The sequence below is a fragment of the Corvus kubaryi genome, unplaced genomic scaffold, assembly GCF_017639235.1.
Source record: "Corvus kubaryi isolate FWS band 111438036 unplaced genomic scaffold, C.kubaryi_AGA036_p1.0 37300, whole genome shotgun sequence".
Taxonomy (NCBI): Eukaryota; Metazoa; Chordata; class Aves; order Passeriformes; family Corvidae; genus Corvus; species Corvus kubaryi.
Window position 1 is genome coordinate 12,566,497 of NW_024581093.1, and position 18,219 is coordinate 12,584,715.

Here is an 18,219-nt window from a genome sequence, read left to right on the forward strand (position 1 = left end):
GTGGATGCTCAGTTTGGGATCCTTGCATTGCTTCTGCTCCGGGGAGAGCTCAGGCTGCAGCCACATGCTGGAATGGGGGAGTAGCTGGGATGCTCTTTGGCAAAGGACAGCTGCACTTCAGCTCTCAGTTTAGTTCCTTACTCTTGATAATACAAGAATTAAAAGGCGTTTGAGTTTTGTTGCTCAAGTAAATTTGAGGCAAATATTCTAAATTAAAGTAATTTCACTGTAGAAAGTGAACCCCCACACAAACAGTTGGAACCACTGAGAGTAGTGGGGTCTGAGGACCAGTTCTGGTAGCTGTTGTTCAGGATATGTTCCCAAAAGGAAGTGGTGCAGTGGTGGCAGAGGAAAGTGTGGGTCAATTTGCCTAATATCAGAACTTTTCCAAGTTAGAGTCTGTTTTTGTAACCTGCTCTGAAGTAACATTGCATGCAGCCAGTTTCCATCTTGCTTCATTACTTCATTTGTTTAGTCACAAATACATCAGATAGTTAACCTATATTTAATTTGTTTACTCAATTTAGGAATTTCACTGTGTAGTTTCAATTTGAGAATACTTTCCAAGATGATGACTTTCGACATCAAAATTAGCAGTTAAATATTGTCACTTTATTTTAAACAGCAAAGAATCCAGGAGATTCTCAGCCTGCTAGAAAAAAAGTATTAAATAGTATTTAATTTAGACTTGCCTAGAAACTGTAAAGCAATTATCCCTCCCTATTTTTAGAATGACTTTAATTAAAAATGACAGTATCAAATGGCATGCAATAATGACTTGTTCTGGCCTAACCTTTTTAAAGAATTCTATCTAGAATACTCCTTTCTTGCACTTATCTGGAGGTGATGGAGCTTTTTCTTTGGAAATTTTTTCTCTTTTGTGTTCTGAAACAGTGAAAAGTATCAGTGTCTTCATTCATGTGTCTGCAGCTTTTCCCATGCGTTGCATGCTTCATTCATATCAATTCTTACATTTATTTGAAAGTAAAATGTTTCATTTCACTGCATTTGGTCATTGTGAGGTCATATGACAAGCTTTGACTAAGGTTAATCTTCATGAGAAATGTTAAACTTTGTGGCAACGGACTGGAATAAATTCTGTTTACTAATCACTTTACAATTTGAGGGAAATAATAAGGAGCCCTTGTAGTGCAGAATGTGTTTCAACGAGGGTGTGGTATCCCTTGTGGAGCAGGTAGGTAATTATAGGGAGTCTGTGGGAAACTGAGAAATTGCAAGTCTATTATTGAAAAAATAGAAGACTCTGTATCTCCATTGTCTTAGTTCAGTTTTTGCTGCAGGGTTTTGTGGCTTATTTTTTTTAGTTGAGGCTGTAGCAACAAATTCTTCTTCTCAGAATCTAATTATTTTTTTAGAGAAACTGATTTCAAATCTGAAAAATCTCAAATGAGATGACAGTCTTGTAAAAAAATACTTTGCCTACTGGGCCTGGTTCTGTCCTTCCTGCTTGTTTGCTGTCTCATTTGATGAAACCCAATGAGAAACAGTTAATGCAGTTCCATGATAAATATGATGCTTTGAGATGAAATGCATAACAATAAGAAATGCACATCTGTACAATTAGTGGCTCTAAAGCCTATAGTGAGGAGAGGCAGGCAGTGGCATGTCAGGCTTTGCAGTTGTTCCAGTAAGATCCTGTCTGTCAGTATATTTCTCATGATGTCTTTGGCCCAACTGGATGGCTACTGGAAAGCCAGGCCAAGCTAGGAGAATTGTTTCAAGGATAACCCTTCATCATAGGTTTTAATTTATGTAATGTTGATTGGGGGGGTTTAAGTATTAGAAATGTCTCAGATTTTCTTCTTTCGGATGGTGGAGCAGAAGTAAAGGCCAACAAAATACGCACGAGTGACTTAAGGAGATACAGACCTCCTAAGGTTTTAATGGAATGTGAATGATTTCCATAGCAACAGCAGAATTGCTGTCAGATCCAAGTGGAATCCTATACACTGTTTCAGATTGTGGCAGGAGTTAGGACACCTCAGACTTCTTCACATTCACCTGCAATAGCTACAGTCTAATCTGGGAAATGTTTTAAAGTCGTTGGTACTGTTTAATGTAGGAACTCTAGATACTGTGATATTCTTAGAGATGACTAATCTTTCTTTAATTTTGCCAAGTATTCAGTTTGATTTTTCATTTGTTTCCTGAGGCAAACACTATTATTTCAGTCCCTTCATCTGAGAGTTTCTTTGTGGGCTTGATGATTCTTACAACCTTTCTCTGTGCAATAGAAAGGTTATAGCTTTATTCCTCTTGGAAATCTAGCAGGTCTGAAGTAGAACACAGCAGTGCATCCTACTGCAAACCCCAGGTCTTTGTGGTGTCGTTCTCTAGGCCAGAGAGGGAGGTGACAGCATTGATTATCACCTGCAGTCAGTCAATGTCAGAAGTTTTTCTTCATTCCTGTGTAACAGTTTAAAGGGGGGGAATGGATTCAGCTGCTGTAGTTTTCATAAATGTCATGTTCTACAAGATCTTCTCATCATTTTTAAGTTGCTTGTCTTTCTGAAAGCAGCTGTGGGGCTGTGACCATTGAAAACATGACTTTTACTGCTTTGGTTAGTTTTTTTCTATGATTCTAAACCACTGCTGTGGATTGTCAGCTTCTGGGCTTTGAACACCAGAAGTTAGTGGTGTAAAGTACAGTCATTTCCTCAGCTGTCTAAGGGATTCAGGTGACCGCTGTATGCACTGAAAGCCTAAAGCTTGCTGAAATCCTGCCAGTTATTTGTTGTGTGCAGCTGAACCGCAGCGTATGGGGACTGAGAGAGGGAGCCCCGGGAAAGGGCTTGTGTTACTTCTGGTGCTGTGATAGCTCTTTTAGCCCACTCCTGATGCTCATCTTTGGCATTCCCAGAAAATGTGTTGGCCAGGAATGGGCTACCAATTTCCAAACTTTGCGACTTGCAGCTGGCTCTCTGCCTGTGTTCTGTGGCCTGGAAGCAGCAGCTGGCTGGGGGTGGGTTTTGTGCTTCATGGGTTTCTGGCCATAATTTAAAAATGGAGATGTGTTAATCCCATAGTTTGGGCTCAAAGACCTGCTCACAAGCTTTTGAGCAAAAGAAGTCCCTTCCCTAATGTATAGAAGAATGTGGGCTCTGTAAGAAATGAGCCCTTTTACAGTGACTGCAAGGAACTTTACATTTTTCTCAAATCCCTAGATCTTTTTCAAAATGAAAATTATGCTGTTTCCACAGGGCAAGAAAACATTCTTTTTTCTACTTCTTGAAAAACAAATGTTTGAAGAGTTTAAAAACAAATATTCAAGCACTTAAATATTTTTTATATTGTAGCCTACAAATCATTAATTGAAGCATCCAAAATATCTATATAAATGTTTTAAGTAATGATATTAGTGATGCTGTGCAATGGAATTTAACAGAAAAGGAAGAAGTAAATCTCATTTCTCTGACTGAATTTTATGTGTTCATCTAAAATTTCTTTTAAAAATACACTTACTCAATTTTTCAGTCTTTTCTCATCTGAGCTGTGTAGGAGAAATCATATGATCAGAAAACTGGAAAAAATAGCTTCATGTGTCCTCATTATACCCACCTATTTCCATCTTAGATAGAAATTTAAAAATTAGTTCTGGTCTTTTCCTTTTAAAATAGTAACAGGAAACAGGAAGCTTAAAGTAATTGTCTGGATTATCAAATACAAAATAAGCAGAGGATTTGTATTGTTGACAAACACATTTTCAGTTTTTTGCCTTTTGTACTGAACTATATGTCCCGAGGCACTCGAACAATTAATCTTGCATTACATTACATAGTAGTGCAGTTTGTAATAGAAATCTACAGAAGGAGTTTCGCCAAAAGCGTGGATTACTCTGAATTTAAACTGTCAGAGCAAGTTACATCTAGTGCTGGAATGGGATCTGGTTGTGCATCAAACAAGGCTGATGTTCTTGAACTGTGACACAGCTGCTCTTAGGAAAAGTCCCACAGCTGCTTCAGTGGCATGGATGGATTTACTCTGTGCATCAATGGTGCTGGTGCTTGGTAGTAACAGGTGATGTTTTGCTCACCTGTTGTTTTTTGTCTCTTGTTATAGACCTTAGGAATGTGAAATTGCCTTCTATGAACCATTCTGAATAGAGTAAAAAGAGAAACAAATTTGTAGTTGTGCCTAAAAATTCATTTTTAATTTTGTCTCTTTAAGATAGTGTTACCTGGGAACATTTAGAAAGTATATGATGGATATAATTGGATTTTACTGCAACGACTGTGTGAACGATACCGTGTAAAGTAAAAGCTATATTATATTTCATGGTTCTGATTTCAATCACTGTTTTTCAAAATTAGACTATTTTGCAATAATATTATTTCATCTGTCTTCTGCATGACAAGTAAGTACTAAGAAATCCAACCCTTTGAAAAATTTCCCTCAGGGTAAGAGTCTTTCCCTTATTTTCTGTTTCTTAGACTTTTCCAAACCTTCAGCAAGTAAGAGTAACTAACTAGACATATGCATGTTGTTTGGTGTGAGGGTCCAAGTGTGTTTCATTTCAGGTTTGAGTTAGCAGCAGGTGCTGCAGATGATGATTTAGTTCGAAGCCATGGCCTACGCGGGCAGCACGCGCTGGGTGTGTGCAGTGACAGGCAGGACTGCCCCAGGCTTCTCAGCCATCTCTGGGATCCACACAACACCAACCTCACTGCACTTCTGCAGACATTTTGGGAGCTTCTCTAAACTGCCTGTGCTTTTTTGTAATCCCAAGGGAGCAGTCAAGTGTCAGACACGATTGCCATGTGGCAGGAATGTTGTTGATTACTGGATTGTGCTAGCGAGGGAATCTTTCCATGGCAGGATATGAACTGTCATGGATCTCGTTCTGGTTCCTGAAATAGCTAAATTAAGGCTTGGGTGAGAGACATGTAAGATCTGTTAAGTGCTTTTGATGTTGCTGATAGTGATCCTTTAAGATGGCACCCCTCTGTCCTTTTGAAGGCATTATCAGTTAGTTGACGTATAAAATTACTTCTGACTTTTAAAATGACACTGATTTTTTTCTGTAGCATTGAAATATTAACCCTGGCACTTCAGCTTCATACTAACTTGCAAAATTACCTTGATTTTAATTAAGATAAATTCCTATTTAGCACCTCTGCAGCATTTTGGAAAGTAAGTGCAGATGCATTCTATTTCTTGTCCTGGAGAAATTATACTTCTCATTTCTTTCGTACTTTCAGTTTGATACTTTATTCTTAATTTCTTATCAAACAGTTCAGTATCTGGTGCTTCGGGGGAGATAGGAGGGGAATTAATCTTGAACTTCTAAATATCCATGAATAATAGAATTGTTCAAGTTGAAATGAACCTTGGGAGATCCAGCCTCCAGCTTTAAGCAGGAACAAACTGAATTCAGACCATGTTGTTTAGAGCTTTGTCCAGTCAGACTTTGAAAACCCCGAAGGACAAAGGCCCTGCAACTTCTCAGGGCCTCATTTGTAGTTTAATTTGCTTGTTTATCTCTAGTCAGAACCTCCCTTGTGTCAGTCTGACCATCTTCTCTTGCTCTTCTGCCATATATCACAGTAGAGAGCTTGGCTCCATCTCGTCAGCTGGTTCCTTGCAGGCACTGCAAGATCCTGCCTTAATCTTCTGTTCTCCAAATAATCCCCGTGCCCTCAGCCTGTCCTCTGAGGAAGTACTCAGTGCCCGACTATCTTGTTGACCCTTCTCTGAACACACTCAGTATTCTCAAATCCTTCTTGAACTGTGGGGCATAAAACTGGACACAGAATGCAGATGCAGATGAACAAGTGCTGAATAAAGAGAAATCCTGGGTCATCCTGATGAGCAGGAGCACAGGCAGCAGCTCTGGTGCAGAGCTGGTTTGCTGCCCAAGCTGCTGTGCCCAGCTTTACCTTCCTGCTCAGCAGGACCCTCCCCTCCCTCAGGAGGGCTGGTACCCAGCTGAGCACTGCCCAGCCTGTGCCAGTGCAGGGCTTTACTGCTGGTGCAGGGTGTCTGTAGCTGAGTGTCGGTTTTGCCTATTCTTGCCCTTCTAGGTCCCCTCTGAATGGCCATCCTGTCCTGCAGCATACTGACAGTATCCAGCAGTTTGGTGTTGGCCACAAACCTAAAGAGGCTGGATCCATCCTCCAGTGTTACAATGTCTATTGCATTGCCTTGCAATTCCAGGGGAAAAAATGAGACTCAGGATCTCATGGCCCTGATGGTTTGGGTTTACCTACACTTAAAGATTTGTATAAATTCCAGGCAAGCGTGAATTTCAGTTAAGGGGTTCGTGAATGTCCCCACATGCTGGTTGTATTCTTACAACCTTAACTATATTTTCCTGTTCTGGAATAACTGAGTGCATAAGAAATACTTCAAATTATTTTTTTCATTTGGTGACAGAGTTAGGAAATAATCCTTATTTGTAAGTGGTTAAGAATCCTGATGAAGTGAAGAAGTGGCAGCTGTTTTAAATAGAATTACATTGTTTAAGTAAGTAAAATGGATTTATTTACCTTGCTGGGTTTTTTTTGTTTTGTTTTACAGTGGATTCCAGTCTTGCAAGACTTCAGAAATAAAGACACTGTCTGGGGCTTTGTACCATATCAAAATGACAAATCTTCAACAGAAATTTCATTTCCAATTACACTTCATATTGGAGATTACAATATGGATGGATACCCAGATGCACTTGCTATACTAAAGAACACTTCTGGAAGGTAGAGTATATGCAAACTTAGAAATAAAGCTATCAGATTAATGTTCAATCATCAGTCATAGAAATTACTAACTTCAGTGCATCTCATCCATTTTATCCAGTGAACAAGACTTTTGATCTCTGCTAACTGTTTCCCTTTGAACAAAAGTGTGCATTTTTCATGCTACATTCAGAATGCATAATTACATAGGCTTAAACTGGGACTCTGGGTGGGGAATTGCATCAGGGACTGGAGTATGAGGCAGCATTTTAGGCACTCCTCCCAGAGCTCAGGGGCTGATTCTCTCCCTTTCCTTTCCCAAATAATCTTCTGTAAATTCCTGACTTCAGCTGTCAGTTCTGACTAGTCACACCAGGCTGCTGAGAGCTGGGGAACCTGTTCCGTGCTGTCACATGGAGTGAGCACTGACTGGTGACTCTGCTGAAAAATGCAATAGTGGTTTGCCCTTTTTGAGAACCAGGAATTTACCAGTGATTTTTTTACTGTCCAAGTCTAACTGAAAATAAATAACACACGCACCCCAACCCCCCTAAAAAAGAAACTTCTAACCCTTCGTATTAAATTTTTCAGCATAATCTTCTCATCCTCCTTTTTTAAATTTTTTTTCCTCCTTGCTTGCTTTCCCAATACTTTCTATTGCTACCATCTGGTGCTAGGTAGGAGAGGGCATTGTGGGGATGCTCACAGGGAGACTGTTGTACACAGAGGAGTCAGTGATCCATGTAAGAGCTGACCTGAGTAGGTGCATTCCCGAGCTGTTCCGCACGTGCTGCCGGATAAACGCAGCCGGCTGATCGCAACGGAGCAGCCTGTGGGCAGCTCTCACCTGGCACCTGGGGATGCTGCTGCTGGCATGTCCTTATCTTTACCTTGAAGTGTACAGCACGTTCGCATGTGAACATGCTTTTGCTTGACAGTAGGGATGATGAATAGGCTTGTTCACTTCGGAGAAAAACGGAGAGCCCTAGAGACCATGGTGTCAGTGAACCTCAGTACAGACAGGATATGTGCACGTATCCTGCAGTCTGTCTGTGCTGCACAACTGACTCTGCCAGCATCTGCAGAGATGGAAGATTATCTGTGCTATTCCCTTTTTCTTCATGTCATCACTTGTAAGAGGTATTTTAACGCATACTTTGTGGAGTCTTAATGTCTTCCTTACTTGACAAATACTTGCACTAATGCATTACAAAGCAGAGTAAGTGTCTCATACAGATGTATTTGTTATCTTCCTTTACGTGGTGTTTTGGATGAGCTTGGGTGCCGGTTCACAATTTGAATGAATACTCAATAAGGAAAACAAGTGAGGAGCTCACTTTGATGCTTCAGACAGTAAGAGAATTTGGTGCTGAAGTCCAAGAAGTCAATTCAGGTCTTCTAGTGGTTGCCTAAACATGAGTCACCCACTGACATTTTTGTGTTAGAGTTCTTCAGATAGTGACACACCTAAAAATGACCCAGTTTGAAGAGTAGCGTGCCTGTATTCAGCCTACGTGATGTGATTCATGACAAGGCTGTGAGCAGCTGAGCTCTGTCTGTACCTCTGAGCCTTAAAATAACAGCAGAGCAGCTGTTTCTATTCAGACACGGCAGACAAGAAGGAGGTGATGCTGTTACTGCCCAGAACTTGCCAGGCAAAGTTAAAGCACTCAGGCCCTGAATGTCAGGTGTTTGACTCCAGACTTTCCTCAGCTAGGACTTCGCATCTTCTGTTCAGCAGTCATTGAATAAAGACTGCAGACAGTCTAGAGAGCAAACTAGAACCAGCCTTCCTTTTGCCAAAGGAACACGGTGACATAGAAACTGTAAAGTTGCTGTCTTTGCTTTTGCTTAAGCCTCAGAAATCCTGTGTTTTGAGCTGTACTGTCGTGTATGCTGATAGCTGGTGCACTTCAGAAGGGCTGCATGAAGATTTATGGAGTTCAGAAATGTACTTGAAGCTGTTTTAACTTTTAAGGGTCTTAGGAGCTTCTGTCCCCTGGCTGGTGTATAATTTACTGCAATGTAGTATCATGTAAAATCATTAAAGTGTTTGTAAATAGTTACTCCAGTAGAAGCTCAGAAGTCACATATGTCTTGTTGCAATGAACTACTGTGATACACTTTTATTCTCCTTGCTTCTGAATTTGTTTGCTTATTCAATTGAGTGCATTCAAAACTATTTTTAAACTCGACATCAAAGTTGAGTGACACAGTAGGGCATAAGGACTGAAGGTACTGGCAGATGATGTGACAAGCTATTAAAAAAAGGAGGTTCAGAAAATTGAGGAATTCTGGCAAAAACAAAGTAAGTAACCTAAAAATGAAGAAATACATTGCATGTTAACATTGTATATATCCAGTATTTACAGAAAAGTAATGGCAACATGCTTTGTAGTTTGGGATGGGAACGAAAGTCACTTTTTTTTGCACTCACTATGAAATGTCCCATTCAATATTAATTCATTGGTTCTGAGAGACTTAAGCAAATACTTCCTTTTAAAATGTGCAACTGGATCACTGATTGGAGAGAATTAAAACAGTGTGGGAATTAAATTAAAAGCTGTCCTTAAATTAGAGCAAATTAAAATGAAAACCTTATTTAATCGATTTTAAACACTTCTGGATCAAGCTGTTTATTTCTTTCTCTGAAGCCTTTCATGCTATATCTAGAGATCTAATTTCAGTGATTGATTACTGTGATTAAATGATAAAAGCATTTTTGTAAACTCTTGACCTCAATCTGTGCTATCATTTAGGAAGCCTGGTTTTTACTTGCTGCCTGTAACATAAAGAAATTAAAGCAGGCAGAAACAATTTTGTTCATCTGAAAGTATACCAATACATGAAAATGGAAGAAAAGGATTAAAATCAATTATATGCTTCCATCACAATTCAGGAAAGTACTTTCAGATCAAATCCTTACAAATCCCTACAAAAGACTGAAATAAAGATACCATAGTTGGGTATAAGGTTGATTGACTGTCCTGCCCAGTGGGCACGCCAGGAAAATGGTCAATAGCTTCAAGTATTGTCAGAACTGTTGTAAGACTCTGCTGTTTCATCTCCTGCTATTGATGCCTTTTCCTGGTCTTAAAATCAAGAATCAAACATGGTTAGAAGGGAAAAAGGGATTTTACCTCTGTATTTATTTTAAGGATCCTTAGGTGCACTACATCCAGGTGGAACGTGCCAAAATGCACACTGCAGTGCACACTCCTGATAGATCAGGTGTAACATTATAGGTCTTACTAATTAGCATATCTATGAAAAATTCCCCAATGAGAGGCTTGAGTGAGCCCCCCTCCCCAAGGAACCTTCCCCTGGATGGTTCTATCTTAGTTTACAAAATGTGTTCTGGAGAGGACCTTGGGGTCTGGGGCTTTCAGATCCCTAACTATGAAGCTTCTAAGATGTTTAGTCTCCTAGCTTGACAAATAAGTTTAAGAATGTAAGCTAAAAACCACTAAAGATAAAAAAGTTATAAAAAGATATATAAAAGGGGTATAAAAGAAAAGGTAAAAATCATCATGGCATCACCATAACCCCTTGATTTCAAATTACAGTGTGTACTATTCCGACAGTGTGGAGCCATTCCTTACCAACAGCAAAAAAGGAATGTCATTTGTGGTTGCAGGTGTTGTGGGGGTTTGAACCTTTTGAGCCTTTATTAAGACTCAATGAATTCCAGCTAAGGTGGAATGTGAAGGTGCTAAATGCACTGTAGGTCCTCACATATTTGTCTGTTCAGTCTGAATTCTTTTAACTTTTGACTTGAGTTAGAAACCTGCACATTAGAATTCAAGTCCACAGGTTTTTCTTCAGGGTAGATACATACATGAATTCTGTATTAGAAATTGTGTGTGTATATAGAATAATAATAGGTGAAGGGATTTTATCAATAGTTAGTAATTGGTTCAGCTATACCTCCTATCTTACCTAAATGAATTCATTTTTTCACATGCTGATTTTAAATTGACTCTGGTGACATTGGAAGTGTAAGTACTGCATGTGAGTTTATAAACATCTATCTTTCTCCCATCTAATTAGATGAAACAAATTTTGTTTAACCGTTGTTTCCAATTAGATGCTAGTAATTGGCATCTTGCATTGCAAATATGTAATCTTAAGTCTTTCAAATCCATTTTTATTCAAAGGGAATGTTTTTCATGGTCAAGTTGGCAATACTTTTCTCTCTGACGCTGGTGATAGCAGTAAAGACTGAAACTTGGATATAAACAGCTGGATATGGAAAGTTGAATAAAAAACTTTTAAGTACGATAGACTTCTAGAAAGTTTTCTAGGTGTTCATGCTCAGTTTGAAATTAATGTATATGTATTAATCCTTTATATGGAAGGACTTATTTGACCAAATTATCTCTTCCTAAATCATTATTAGTTGCCACTTGTCAAAAGGAAGGCTGGCTAGAGAACTTCTTTTAAAGGAAGGATTGATGAGCACCTTGTAATTGAGAAAATCTAAAAAAACCAGAGGCAAATTCAGTTATTCTGAATGTCTGGAGTAAGATATTGATAATTTAGATGTCCCTGGTATTACTGTAAATGAACTAGCCTAAAACTGACAGCATGAGAGATGTATGAAATTAGCAGTAAATAATTAATTCTAATTGCAAAGGAATGTGTTAAATTAAAACTGAGATAAGTCTTCAGTCTTTTTTGGTGTTAAGCCTTACTTATAGTTATTCAGCCTTATTAAATCTACCTTTCCTGCACAGATGACTTTGGTCAGAAGGTTCCAAATTGGCATATAACATACTTGGAATAAAGTTACGTAGGTAGTGAATGATTAAGCTGCAGCTGTGTATTGGTGCATATAGCTCAATATTTGAAGTGCTGCAAATGGTATGTTAGGGGCAATAGGCTGGTTTTAGTTCAGAGTTGTTGTGCTCTGTCTCTTGTAGCATTGAAGCTGAATTGTTTGGTATTGACTGTTACACGTTTGTAGAGCACTTCAGCATTGATTTTTTACATTTTACCATTACCGAAATGTCTTCCTTTATAGGCTTTCAAGGACATTGCTTTGTCATTTTAAGGATGCGGATGATTATCTTTGTTACAGGGAGATTCTTTCTAATGGGAAATCTTCAAAATTTGGTTCAAAACAACAGGTCATAAGCTTGCGCTTATTTATCTAGCAGAAATGAAACATGGAAGTAGATACTTGGATTCTAGAGCTGCTTTTGTATGACAGGCCTAAATCATGTAAGGATTCAACTGGCAGCTCACAGGCCAAATCCAGATGTCTCCAAGGAACTACCTGAGCAGCTGAGGAGGCAGAGAACAGCTCATTCTCTCCCGTCTGATGACAGTCAGGGCCTCGAACTCCCTGTTGCTGCAGCATGGCCTGCACAGCAACATTTCTTCCTCGCAGGCTGAGGTGCAGCACATGGGACGGGGGATGCTACATCTATGAATTAATTAATTTCCTCTACAAGAGAGCTCTCCTACAGTGCACTTCTTGGGTTTTCAGCATCTGTTTAGGGTTTGAGTTTGCTTTTTTCTTCCTGCTGTTTGTCTTATGTTTCTCTTGTAGATACAGAAGAGTGAAGGAACGTGGCATTTCCATACTCAGTGGCACTTTGATTAATGTTTTCCTTTTTTCTCAGTTGCAAGGAAAGAAAATAAAAAAGGTTCCTGTAGTAAATAAACTTCTTTTGTCTATTCATTAACAAGGCTTCTAGTTTAGACTTGAGCAGTGTGCAGAGTGTAATGCAAACCTGACATTTGTCTTTTAAATAATTATCATCTAAGTAACTTCTGACAATTAAAAAAATCTGAACTGAAAGAATCTTTGTAAAAGTTTGTCCAAATTTTAAATAGCTATGTTGAGATGAGGAAAAAGAGAAATTGAAACAATCTGCTTAGCTCAGCTTGTCACCTTGTCTTGTAGTTGGCTGTTCTGATATGATACTTAGGTAGTACATGAAATGAATGTGAGCACTTAAGAATTTCACGTTGTGATTATGAGTTCTCAGATACAGATAATGCAACACATTAAATATTGCAGATGACCTCATTTCCTTTTGGCCATACGTTAATTCAGTGGTTTCCCTAAGGAGAAGTGCCTTTGTGTGCCTGTGCATCCTGGATGCTGCTGAGACACAGAAAGCACCTCTCTGTCCCCACACAGCCAGCAGCGTGTTCAGGGGCACACTGAGGACGTGGTTCTGGCTGTTGCCCTGGGCTCTGACAGCTGAGCTGCCTTTACAGAACACTGCTCTGGCTCCTGGCTCTGCCCGCAGAAGGAGAGGAGGAAACTTCATCTGTTTCCATTGCCGAGGCAGTGAAGGATTCTAGCAGGCTCCCAGGATACCAACCTGCCTGAAGAGTTGGACTCAGGTTGGCAAAGTGTGAGGTTTTCCCATTCCAGAAGCATTGATACATTATCAGGGAGAGCGGGAACCTTGTGTCTCCTGTAGGAACTCAGAGTGCAATAAAGTGTCAGTCTCCCACTGACCCACAGGCACCTATTGGATACTCTCCAGAAGGGAGATTTTTCTACACTAGCTCTGGTACTCTGCGTAGTTTCTATGTTTCTTGCTTAGTATTGCAGCCTGTCTTTTGTGTTAGATGTCAGCAAGTGCCCAATTTGGTTTGTCTTGCCCTATTTTTACTGCACTACTAGGTTGAGGTTTGTGTTTTATATTTTGCTTGTGACAGTGGAAAACATACAAATAGAGATTTGATTTAATATTAAATATATGTAAAATATGCAGTGTGTAAGAAAAAGTATTAATGGAGCTGGGATGGGAAGAAGCTGTCATGAAATAATGGAAAAGCATGGACATGTTTTAAATAGTGTTTAAGCTGAAGGACTGTGAAGGGGATTAAGAAAAATGGCAGATAAATTCACTTGTACTTTTTTCAGAATAATGTAAGGATATGTTCAGTCCTTGACTGGATGGTTAATTAAGTTATTCCTGTTGATTTCAATCTATTTATTTAGTGTATTCATTGTTTTAAGTCAGTCATGACAATGATTGTAATTCTGTCTGTAATGTTCCTGTAAGTACTTACGGATTTTTCAAGCACCCAGTGGCTGCTATCTTTGTTTTTATTACATTAAACTCTAGAGCACTTAAACTATTTAATTACAATATTTTTAAAATATCTATAATTTAGACTTTATCTCGAGTAAGTTAGTTTATATATTTTTATATATATGTTTTACAGCAATCAACAAGCATTTTTACTAGAAAATGTCCCGTGCAACAACGTGAGCTGCAAGAGCGTGCGGCGCATGTTCAAGGTGTTCTGGGAGCTCTCGGATCTCAATCAGATCAAAGATGCCGTGGTAGCGACCTTCTTTGACATCTATGAGGATGTAAGTGCAGCTCCTCACCCCAGCAAACAGGGTCTGAGTGTGCCTGTGCCTGTGCCCTGCACAAACCTTGGCATCCCTGCTTAGCTGTGGATGGCCCTTTCTGTCCCAAATTGATTAGGATTATATTCATAATGTTTGGAAGATATTAAAATAAATAGTGAAAGTGTAAACTTTGCTGCACAGCATTTTTTTTCAAGAGTAAATAAGTATTCTAATGTAAACTTGGGATTTTTTTCCCTCTAGGGAATCTTGGATATCATTGTGCTAAGCAAAGGCTACTCCAACAAGGACTTTGCTATCCATACATTGAAAAATAACTTCGAAGCAGATGCCTATTTTGTTAAAGTTATTGGTAAGTTATCAATACGTAATCAAAATGGGATGTTGAGAAGAATGTGAATATTTGAACCTTTGCATATGAAAACATTATGGTAAAGTTCTGTACCTCTGCCATATTGAGCCTGCTTTGCTGGAGTTGGTGCATGTGTCATGTGGGAATGATGCAGAATCGCCTTCAAAACAGGCTGGTTTAATTTCAGAGCCTCTGGTGTAGTGTGATTTGCTTACACTGCATGGTCTGTTCTGAGGGTCACTTTGCACCCCTGTGGGAGTCAGTTCTGTGTTTCCAGCCCAAATCTTACCCTGAGAGCACAGAGTGGCCATAAACACGGCCAGGGTATGTGAATTAATGAGAGTTGGTTTAAAAGGCTTGAGTTAGATTAGGATGTTCATAATTAGGTTTTTAAACTGCATGCCCTACTGTGCTCTTCAACTGCAAAGGTGTTGAGCTTTGAGCTCATTCCTTGTCTGTCTTCCTTGACTCTTCGTGAATGAGTGAAAAATGAGGCTGTATGGGAGCCTATGAAGACAAAGCTCAATAGCAACAACCAGAGGTTCACCTTCAAAAATTGTATTTGCCTTCACGTTACTTAAATGCATCCAATCCTCTGGAGCATACATTCTGCACACCATAAGAGAACAGAACTGCAGCTACTGCTGGGGGCTGATGGAGTTATTACTTTGTCCACAGCTTGAGCTCTGTTCTCATCGTGATAGTGTTTAATAATTTATCATATTGATGGAAGCCTTCTTTTAAATAATACCATGTATCTGTAGAGTAATTCACAAAAGGATGCAGAAGATCCTCTGGAAAAATCTTACACTTCACAAAGCCATATCAGAATAATAATTGTGTGATATTTTAATGGGGAAGGGAGTAATTTGCAACATGCTTTTTGATTCACTCTGTGTAAATCTATCTTAAAAACTGGGGCAAGCCTTTTTTTAGCACCCTTTTAGGGTGTGAGTATTTTTGCATAGAAACCCCAGGAAATGGGAATTAATGAGTGTCTAAAAATATTTTTACTGTGATACAGGGGAAGGTATTTCTAACAAAATGTGCTTTCTGTGAGTTAGTGTATCAATAAATGCATTGTGTTCACTTATTTGGCAAATGAGAGCAGCTTTGTTCATTATAACTGATGTCAAATGTACTTGGTCAGGTAATTTGTTCCAGGAGTGAAACTGAACAGCAAATTTCAGTGTGGCCTTTTGCATCAAAATGGGGAGAGTTGGTTTCATTTGCATACTCACCTATGTGTAACAGATAAAATAAGCTTGTAGCTTTAAAAGTCTGATTGTAGATACATATAGTCTTCAAATTCTACTTTGCCACATGTTCATCTTAACTGTCCGGATCTTGGGGGGATTTGGACTGTATAAAATATTAGCTCTTACTGTATTTAGAAATTTCAACATTTTTAAATCACAAGTGAAGAATGATAATTTAGGAATCTTGACAGTTGTTGATATTCACACACAAATTATTAGAAAAATTCCTTGGCTAGAGCAGTGCCATTTCTGACTCACATAGGGAATGATTCCTAATCAGACTGTGAACATCTTACATGCGCCTTTCGGTATTTCCCTAGTCCCAAACATTTTGTACCCTTAATTCTATGGACCCTCAAAGAAGATGGAAAATGCTTTTAAAAACTCCTGGTGGTTAGGATGACCTGCCCTTAAATCTGGTCTAAATCTTCCTTGTTTGTCTGCCACACTTGCTTTGGGATACTATAATTCATGGAGAAGTAATGTTTTTCCCTGGCTTGTGTACCTGGTATGTATTCTCTTCCCTGCCCATACCCATTACTGGCCTGCTGCTCAACCAAACTGTTGTCATTAGAAGCCTAGATTTTGCATCAGAATGGACCTTAGATTATTGTATGTGTGTGGGTTTTGTTGTTTTGTTCTAATACTCAGTGTGACAGGATGTCCTGGCTTACAGAACAGATGGCTTTCACTGTCCCTCGTGTAGGTTTTCAACAGAGATTTCTGAATATAACTGATTTTTCGAACTAGTAAGTTTTAAACAAGTAATTGGAACAACTGTCACGGGCTTTAGGTATTAATTAGCATTATATACATCTGCTTATAATACTTTTGAATTAATAGAGTAAGTGGGTAATGGGATTTTTGCTTGTTACAGCTTTTGTGAATTGCTTTAAATCAAGTTCCAAAATTTTGCCTTGTATAGAAGGAAAAGCCTTTATGTTTTTATCATTTAAAACAGTAAAGCTGAATCTCTGCCAGTGTTTTAAATGGTTATAAATTAAGACTAATGAATAAAATGTATAGATCACTATTTTAAAAATGTTTTAATTTGGAATTTTTCTAAGTGGCAAATCTGTCCTTTTGCAGATGGTTAACCAGTAAGGTGGGATAAAACAGTGACTGATGAATTTCTGCCAAGTATGCTTCCAACAGATTAGGAAATGTATTAACATAAATCACAGAGAAGATACTTGTTTTCTTTGTGTTTTAATGGCTACCTGACACTATCACTAGACTTCACCAGATTTCAAAGGTGGTGCTTCTAAGATGGTTTGGGAACATAAACACAACAAGCTTACTTTTTGTTCTTGCAGTTCTCAGCGGCCTCTGTTCTAATGACTGTCCTCGGAAAATAACAGTAAGTGTAATAACTATGGCTTTGTTTAGTATTTAGCTTCAAATAAGCTGAAGTCTAATTATACCGAAAGCTTTCAGCATATTAAAAGAGTTATCAACTGGAAGAATGTGTAATCCAAATCATGACTGGCCAACTTCTGCTGCTGTGTGACCCGTAACTTTGGGCAGCTGCTGCTTACACTTCACTTCTGCTGCTTAGAACTGGAATCAACTGAGTGATTGTGCAGGAGCTTTGTTACCTGGCACTGGGGGCCGGGATATACCAGAGACAAGAGGAACTTGGGTGCCCAAACTGTGAATTGTGCCATGTCTTGGTGGGCACTTAGAAAGTCCAGGCAAAACTGACAGTGGGGCAGATCCAGCCATGGAGCCACTTCTGGCTAAATTCCAGCAGTGGGCACAGCCAAGGAAGGAAGTGCACTGGGCTCTGATGGTTCTGCGGACAGGTCCATACACATGTGCTGTTTTCTGTTTAGATTACTTTATTTATCTCCAGAGATCCTGCAACTCACCCACCAAACTTCCAATTAGCAAATTGTTTAGCAATGTTCACAGTGAAAGTTGGCCTGAGAGAAGAACTTAGAGGAATCAGTGGCAGCAGTAGCACTTCAGCTCTGCAAAAATTTCACATTTAATTTTGACTTGAAAATAGAAAAACTGCTTCAAATGGGGCTAACCTTCGCTTCAAGACTATTTTGAAGACATGGGGTTTAATTTCTGTTATAAAATAATGAGGTTTGGTAGCATCATTAACTTTATTACAAAAATGGAGGGTTTAAAAAGCAAATCTTCACAGCAGATGTTGGTGAACATTTCATTATTGAGATCACTGAAACACTATTGCCTCCATTGTAATAGGAGTTCTCTGTCAGAAAGTAACATAAGGTACATTATGCCAGACGACAGCTATGTGGTAGGAAAAAAAAAAAATCTAAATTTCACCTTATTCACTCATCTTTCATGGATCTGCATTAGCATCACCTTTGTGGTCTCCTTACTTTTCATTCTAATCAGTTATTGTTTTCAGGCTTTGATCTCATCTGTCATCATTATCACTTACTCTTGTGGTTTAAACTTACTATTTTTTGAGGCATGGTGTGAAACATGTCATCATCTCTTTTAGTGTTCTTCTGTAACTTACTTGAAAGCTCTCTGCTGGATTTGATGCCTTAATATCATCTTGAATTCAGCGCTAGGAAAAAAAAACCAACAAAA

The 18,219-nt window shown here is 38.9% G+C and overlaps 1 protein-coding gene across 1 annotated transcript in view; it reads left to right on the top strand.

Annotated features, from left to right (window-relative positions):
* The window catches only part of ITFG1 (integrin alpha FG-GAP repeat containing 1), a 72,115-nt gene that overhangs the window by 37,197 nt on the left and 16,699 nt on the right, over nt 1–18,219 (top strand). Inside the window, exons 10-13 of the mRNA XM_042027557.1 lie at nt 6,538–6,710; nt 13,884–14,034; nt 14,278–14,386; nt 16,962–17,005. Of these exons, the coding sequence (XP_041883491.1) occupies nt 6,538–6,710; nt 13,884–14,034; nt 14,278–14,386; nt 16,962–17,005 (477 nt within the window). The remainder of the gene's footprint in view (nt 1–6,537; nt 6,711–13,883; nt 14,035–14,277; nt 14,387–16,961; nt 17,006–18,219) is intronic.